We start from the raw sequence: 8,104 nt of genomic DNA, 5'->3' as shown, positions 1-8,104 counted from the left end.
ACCATTCTTCTGCAATTTAATGTGGGTCATCTCAGAAACTAATCTTCTAGAAAGAAATCTTTCGTTATCTAAGATTTCGACACTCTCCCAATCAAATTCGTGATCAAGTTCCAATCTATGTTCCGTAATAACTGAATGAGTCGTTGTATTTCTGTTAATGTGATTGCGATGTTCTGAAATTCGCGTTTTTAACTGTCTCTTCGTCTGACCCACGTATGTTGCGTCGCAATCTTTGCAAGAGATTTTATATACAACATTTTTATTAGATAAAGTTGGGAGAGTGTCTTTCTGTACTTTTATGAATTTATTAAGTTTATTTAGGCTGTAAAAAGACAATTTGACATTTAAGTCTTGTACAACCCTTTTAAATTCCTCCGATACCCCCGAAACAAATGGAATCGTAAACCAGGAATATCGTTCCTCTTCGGTCGTGGGTGGAGATTCGGCTTGTATACGTGTACATTTATTCAGTAAAAATTTGATTCTGGTATTAATTGTATTAAAAATAAAAGTAATCGGGTAATCGTTCTGCAGGAAAATATCTGTTATGAATTTGATATTCTTTAAATGGAATTTCGGGTGAGAGAGTAAAAAGGCCCTATCCACCATGCCTATAATCGTGCCTCTTTTTTGGTTAACAGGGTGCTGCGACAAGTAATTAAGGTACCGACCCGAAAATGTTGGTTTGTGGAACCAATCAAATTCCAACGCATTTTCATTTTTAACAATTGTTACGTCTAAAAAATTCAGTTTGTCACCTCCAACTTCAATGGTAAACTGTAGTCTAGGGTGATAAGAGTTAAATAAGTCAAGGATTGTGTCAATGGTATAAAAAGGTACAGCAAGCGCTATGTCATCTACATATCTAAAATAAAACGGGACCTCAAAAGTAATTTGCCGCAGAATCCTGCTCTCCAAGTCCTGCATTACCATGTCCGCCGCAATGGGAGAGAACGGAGAGCCTATGGGAGAACCAAAATTCTGTTTATATATAACATTGTCAAAACAAAAATACGTTGAGTCTCTCCGGGCTCTCCGTTCTCTCCCATTGCGACGGACATGGTAATGCAGGACTTGGAGAGCAGGATTCTGCGGCAAATTACTTTTGAGGTCCCGTTTTATTTTAGATATGTAGATGACATAGCGCTTGCTGTACCTTTTTATACCATTGACACAATCCTTGACTTATTTAACTCTTATCACCCTAGACTACAGTTTACCATTGAAGTTGGAGGTGACAAACTGAATTTTTTAGACGTAACAATTGTTAAAAATGAAAATGCGTTGGAATTTGATTGGTTCCACAAACCAACATTTTCGGGTCGGTACCTTAATTACTTGTCGCAGCACCCTGTTAACCAAAAAAGAGGCACGATTATAGGCATGGTGGATAGGGCCTTTTTACTCTCTCACCCGAAATTCCATTTAAAGAATATCAAATTCATAACAGATATTCTCCTGCAGAACGATTACCCGATTACTTTTATTTTTAATACAATTAATACCAGAATCAAATTTTTACTGAATAAATGTACACGTATACAAGCCGAATCTCCACCCACGACCGAAGAGGAACGATATTCCTGGTTTACGATTCCATTTGTTTCGGGGGTATCGGAGGAATTTAAAAGGGTTGTACAAGACTTAAATGTCAAATTGTCTTTTTACAGCCTAAATAAACTTAATAAATTCATAAAAGTACAGAAAGACACTCTCCCAACTTTATCTAATAAAAATGTTGTATATAAAATCTCTTGCAAAGATTGCGACGCAACATACGTGGGTCAGACGAAGAGACAGTTAAAAACGCGAATTTCAGAACATCGCAATCACATTAACAGAAATACAACGACTCATTCAGTTATTACGGAACATAGATTGGAACTTGATCACGAATTTGATTGGGAGAGTGTCGAAATCTTAGATAACGAAAGATTTCTTTCTAGAAGATTAGTTTCTGAGATGACCCACATTAAATTGCAGAAGAATGGTATTAATTTGTAAAGCGACACGGATTTTTTGAATCATGCATATACCACTGTACTGAGTAAATTATAGTTTGCGCCTACGAACATGGTTGTTGACATATTGTATCCTCACTATTGGTACACGTAATATTGTAACGTCGCTAGAATTCTGCCCGACTATTGGTTCTTCCAATACTTATCAAATTGTTTTACTTGTTAACTCACTATGTATATTTTGCGCCGGTGTTTTGACATTCGACTTATTTCTTCTCTGCGATCACATCATTGTTGATTGCTGCGCCGACGGGATCGTTTAGTTTCGTCGTTTAATTTTTTAAACCGTATATTGCTCTGTAATTCCTGGCTCTCAGACCAATTGGTGAGTTTCATAAGATTCTTTTTCAGAGTTGTAACTTTATCCTGACATATTTACAGATATGGATCTTAGTCTGAGTTTCTGACCGTTGAATCATGAAACTCACCATAGGGAAGTGAGAACGCTCTATTTATTGTAACGGCTGAAGATGGCTCAAAACTGAGCCGAAACGTATCGAATACTATTTGGAATATAAAGAGGAATAATAAATTCTATTGAATTTACGCCCCAGGATCGGCGTCTGACCCTTACTGCCCTGACTTCTCATTTATTGAACTTTTGGGGGTCCTTATTTATGATTTAAAGATAGTTTAGTTAACTCTTTGCAGTTTGCTATAAGAAGAGAATCTCTCGAGAATTTTCTCTGTTGTAGTCGTCACCAATGCTACAGTTACTGGTTTCATCTCCGGTAGGGCCGTATCAGGCATCTTCATGTTTTTCGGCCACTGATTTTCTTCCGTCATCCACTGAGGCCCATGCCACCACAGCTTATCTTCGATTAATCGGTCAACTTCAATTCCTCGCGACAGCATATCTGCCGGATTATCGTCAGAGGGCACGTGGTACCATTTTATATTCTCCGTTAGCAGTTGAATTTTCGATACGCGACAAATGTTTTTAACACGTTGGGTGGAGTATTGATCCAACCGAGGGCTATAGTATTGTCGCTCCATAGTCGCACTCTACGAATACGATCGCCGTAAGCCTTCTCCGCAGTATGATAAGGATTAGATAATAATAGAGCAGCTTCTAGCTCCAGACGTGGCAGGGATATAGTTTTTAACGGGGCCACTTTGGACTTCGCGCAGATGAGATGAGATTGGACTTTTCCCGATTTGTCTATGCTAACAGCGTACAAGCAAGCACCGTAGGCCTTTTCGGACGCGTCTCCAAATTTAAAAATATCGAACTTCTCTGATGAATTAGCAGGTATGACGTTTCTCGGTATGCGTAATTCATTGACTCTTGGCAAGGAAGTGTAGTACTTTTCCCAAGTCGATAGAAACTCCGGAGGAAGAGTTTGATTCCAACCAATTTCAAACAGCCATAATCGTTGCATGATGCACTTGCCGTTAATAAGTAGCGGCGTTATCAATCCCAGCGGATCGAATACCTGCGAGATCTTCGAAAATAAAGTACGCTTCGTTGTGACCTTTGTCTCCTCGATCTCTACCTTATATTGCAGGCAGTCTTCTGCCGTATTCCATAGCAAGCCTAGAGTTTTTTGGGCTCTTTCCTTGTCTAACACCAGCAGCTTATCAATTTTACATACCTCGCTGAGATGTTGTAGTATTCTCGAATCATTAGCTCTCTATTTTCGAAGATAGAATTGTCCTCGTGCTAGTAACTCGGACAGTCTTTGCATCTCGATTACTTTTTCCAATGTGTTAGCTCCTGTTTGGACGTCGCGGCGTCGTCCATGTAGGTTTCTTCTTCCAATGCTTTTGCCGCGAGTGGCAAATCTTTTGCTTCTGCAGCTAGCTTCCTCAGACAGCTAATGGTTAGAAAAACCGCACCTGCCTGGCCGTAGGTCACAGTGTTTAGCTCACATAACATAATGAGTTCGCTCGGACTTCTTCTCCATAGTATGCGTTGAAATACACGATCTGGCTTGGCCACCAAAATCTGCCTGTACATCATGGCCACGTCCGCCGCTATTACGTACACATAGATTCTGAATCGCAGGATTATGTAAACTAAATCCTGTTGCAAGTTCGGTCCCGGAATGAGCTTGTCATTCAGTGATGTTCCGAGTGTTGTCTTGGCAGACGCATCGAAAACAACACGCAATTTTGTAGTGACACTGTCTGGTCATATCACCGCCTGGTGAGGAAGTACGTAACCTTCCGATCCTTGAATTTCTTCATCCGTTAATACGGACATGTGACCTTGCTTTAGATAGTCATCCATTAATAGGACATACTCCTTCTGAAATTCTGGATCCTTTGAGAATCTTTGTTCGAACGAAAATAACCGTCGATATGCCTGCTCCTTTGAATCTCCTAGAATGGCATCCGATCGCTGCGGTAGTCGCACAATAAATCGACCGTCTGGCTCTCGCTTAACTGTATTCACAAAGTATTCCTTGCAATACTTTTCTTCTTCGGTGTATTGAGAGATTTCCGGAAACTCTTCCTGCTTCCAGTATCGTTCGACCGTTCGATCTGCTCAGCACATCATTTGTGATAGATAAATACGTCGTTGATGATTTCGATTGCAATACTTACATTTCTGCGCCGTGACAGCTAGAGTGTAACCCTTTTATGACTTTTCTTCTTCTCTGACGGTTTCGTTGTAGCTGACTTCTCTTTCCCTTAGTTGAGAACCCTTGGAGTGTTGCACCGATCCGTAAGAAATAGGGTCCTTCACGATTTTTCGTTTTTCATTTTAAATTAAAGTTTTGATACTGAAAACAACTATTACAATAACAAAAGTAATTAAAAATCGTTAAATAATTTTTTTAATGAGTTTGAAAATTGCGATTGATTTAAACGCCCAATTTTTTGCGCGCCTTGATGGCGTCGTCGATGTGACGTCATTATTCAGTAAACAGGTTAGATCGAGTAGACAGTTTGTATTGAAAGCATAAAAAATGAAAATGCAGATTACGTACAAGATCCAGTAAAAAAACGCAATTACAAGTAGTGCTTTGTTCCCTTGTGTAAGAGTACAACCATTTCTAGGCCTTTAAAAATTTTTGTATCGGTGCCAAAAGGAGATATTAGGAAGAAATGGTTCGAAATCGCAAGACGGAATGATGCTTCATCGATATCGCTTAGCACCAGCTTGTTTTGCTGTCAAGATCATTTCCATGTAAGTTAAACTTTGTGAATAGATATATTTAACAAAACTTAATCGTAACATTCCGTTATAGTTGCAAGAAGATATAGAAAATTATACGAGAGTACGACTCGATCCAAATGCATTTGTACGACTGAAGAAAGGTGCACTACCTTGGGTATTTAACTGTCAACCTGATAGACAATGCTCATGTGAAACCGACGCGTCCAGTAGCTCTGAAGCGCCAGAAAATAGAAACCTTAAACGAAATCCTACAAACTGAAACAGTAATCGATAGCAGCATGGAATGTGAATCCACAGAACCTATTACAATCGAGTCGTTGCATATTGACACCAACATTGGTAATTCAAGTAATATTAAAATGATTATTGAGCATATAATTTTCATTGAGTTAAACTATGTATAAATAAGATATTAATCATTCATCCGCAGATGATTTTTCAACTACTCAACATCAGGTGGCTGCTGTTGAAATCGATTGGAGCAATGATGCAACACCAAAATGCAAGGATGTTGGTATTCAAGTGAAAATGCGTGACCATAAGACAATGCGTAGCAAGTATGTACAAAACGTGCCAGTGATGCAAGATGCTTCATGTTCGACGAACCAAAAAACCCGTAATATAAGTCAGCAAAAAACTGAGAATGTAATTGCATCATCTGAGTCAACATCGGCCAACACAAATGTGACAAGTACTCTCAATGATACACTGGATGATTGTGATGATGAATATCTACCATCTGAGGAAACAAGCAAAGAGGCAGTGAAGCAGAATATATTGGAGCAGAGGAGGTTAGCGAGGAATATAAAAATGACGACCATTCAAAATAAACCGAAAATGTACTTGGGTATTCCGGACAATGCCTTCTTTTTTATATAGCTTTTAAGCAAAGAAACGGGAATTAGTATAGAGGAAATTTGCTTAACCGTCACTAAAATTAAATTAAACGATACATTCGCAATAATTGGAGATGATTTTGGAGTTAGTGCTAGTAACGCGAGTGCTGTTTTTAGAAGAACTCTCCCTATTGTAACACATTATTTAAAACAATTAATAGTTTGGCCTTCGGAACAATCCATGAAATCGAATCTGCCTTTGCCATTTCGTGCTCGGTACAGTCATGTACAATCTATAATAGATTGTTTAGAAATTGAAATTCAGAAGCCTAGCAATGCGATTAATCAAAGTGTTACGTGGTCTGAATACAAAAAATGTAACACAATAAAATATTTAATATCAATGTCACCGGATGGAACTATTAATTTTATATCAGAAGGTTTTTGTGGGAGGACATCCGATGCTGCTATCGTAGAACTCAGCCAGTATTTAAATGAGCTACCAGAAAACTGTGCAGTCATGGCTGATCGAGGTTTCAAAAACATTGAACATCTATTACAAAAAAAAAAGGATGTATTTTAATTCGACCGCCTAGTGTTTCGAGTAATTCAAAACCGACGAAGGAGGAAGTGATAGAGACTCGGCGTATCGCTAGCTTAAGAATTCATGTAGAAAGAGTTATTAGAAGAATAAGAGAATTTAATATTTTAAAGCCTCATTCTACCATTCATCATGATACAATAAACACCGTAGATGATATGATTATTGTGGCTGCAGGTTTAATTAATATTCAGTTACCACTTATAGCACAATAAATATTGAAAATATTTGCACGTTTATTAATTTTTTATAATAACCCTTCGCTTACATTCTACTTTGCTACTCCATTGAGAAGCAACGAAAAAACATTTTGTTTCCAAAAAGTCATGGCATTATTTATCATTTCCATTACGAATTGTTCGTCATAATTGACACAAATTACCATAATGCTTTTTGAAGTTTCAAAATCATGTTTCGCCATACAAAAATAACCTATTTTCACGTTTTGCATAAACATCTGCAACTGAATTTGAACAAAATATTTATTGCCTATCCGATTGTCTTTCGTGATATACCTCTCCTCAGATTTTAAATTAAACGGACATTTTATTTCAACAACAAAGTTTTCGACTACTGCATCAGGAGAAGCACCGATGACAGGAAAATTTGGATTTAACAGTAATCCACTACGGTGTAATGTAATTTGAAGATTTTCCTCCAATATCTTCACTACTTCCTGTTCCAAGCGTCTGCCTCGTTCCATGGCATCAGTATCTCTTATTTTGAATGCACCAATTATTTGCTCAACTAATGATCCTTGTGGTGTCTTGCAATGCGATACTTCGTATATCCGAGATGCAGTTATTCTCCCGTATCTTCATTCCTTCCATAATGTGGATTCACTTTGATGAATGGTATCCTTTACAACTTCTTTGCATGATTCTATATCTATTTCGGAGCTTGCAAAGTTTAAAAAACTATCGGCATCTTTACACGTAGAGGTATTATAAAATTTTAACATTAATGAGTGCATCGATAAATCTCTATGAGATTTTACATGGACAAAATGCCTTGACAGTTGGCAGTCAAAATTTCTTTTTTCCATTTCTTGCAATACAGTCTGTAAGAAGCCACTACTGTTTGGAAGAACTGGAGTTTGTTTCGATGGTAGCAAATCTTTTGCTTTCATGCTTCTTACATTAGCTCCAACTTGTGCCAATCGAGGTTTCTTCCAATAGCAGACCGTCGCTGTCGGTTCAGGCTCTTCGCTTCGACGGTGAACCCACATAAGGAAAGCGATGGCATGCTTACAACCACCTTAAATCACATAGAATTGCACAGTTAATATACACAATTAACGTTTTCTTTACTGCGTTAATTATAATTACCTTCTGAAGCTGCGCAGTCTTCGCACCTAATATATTCGACCCTCTCAGTTTCCTCGTTGACTAGCATCGATACAGCATACGCCTTATTGTTCACTCTGTGCTCAGGACAAACCTTTCCTCTGATATGGCATAAGCTTTTTTCCCGTCTCAATTCCACATATCCAACTGCTAGATCGCCGTAGTTTTCACCT

General features: G+C 38.2%; 1 protein-coding gene and 2 pseudogenes across 1 annotated transcript; 1 reads left to right on the top strand and 2 right to left on the bottom strand.

Annotated features, from left to right (window-relative positions):
* Positions 1 to 2,926: 2,926 nt before the first annotated feature.
* Positions 2,927 to 3,981, bottom strand: LOC139822714 (uncharacterized). Its single transcript, XM_071794666.1, has 2 exons — positions 3,719 to 3,981; positions 2,927 to 3,620 (listed from the first exon to the last, which is right to left on the bottom strand). The coding sequence occupies exons 1-2, from the start codon at positions 3,979 to 3,981 to the stop codon at positions 2,927 to 2,929; spliced, it is 957 nt and encodes a 318-aa protein (XP_071650767.1).
* Positions 3,982 to 4,942: 961 nt separating this feature from the next.
* On the top strand, positions 4,943 to 6,739 carry LOC139822713 (uncharacterized; annotated as a pseudogene).
* Positions 6,740 to 6,856: 117 nt separating this feature from the next.
* LOC139823158 (uncharacterized) lies at positions 6,857 to 8,104 on the bottom strand (annotated as a pseudogene).

The sequence above is a fragment of the Temnothorax longispinosus genome, chromosome 12, assembly GCF_030848805.1.
Source record: "Temnothorax longispinosus isolate EJ_2023e chromosome 12, Tlon_JGU_v1, whole genome shotgun sequence".
NCBI lineage: Eukaryota > Metazoa > Arthropoda > Insecta > Hymenoptera > Formicidae > Temnothorax > Temnothorax longispinosus.
The sequence above is the reverse complement of the archived record's forward strand: the minus strand, read 5'-3'. Positions and strand labels throughout refer to the sequence as shown.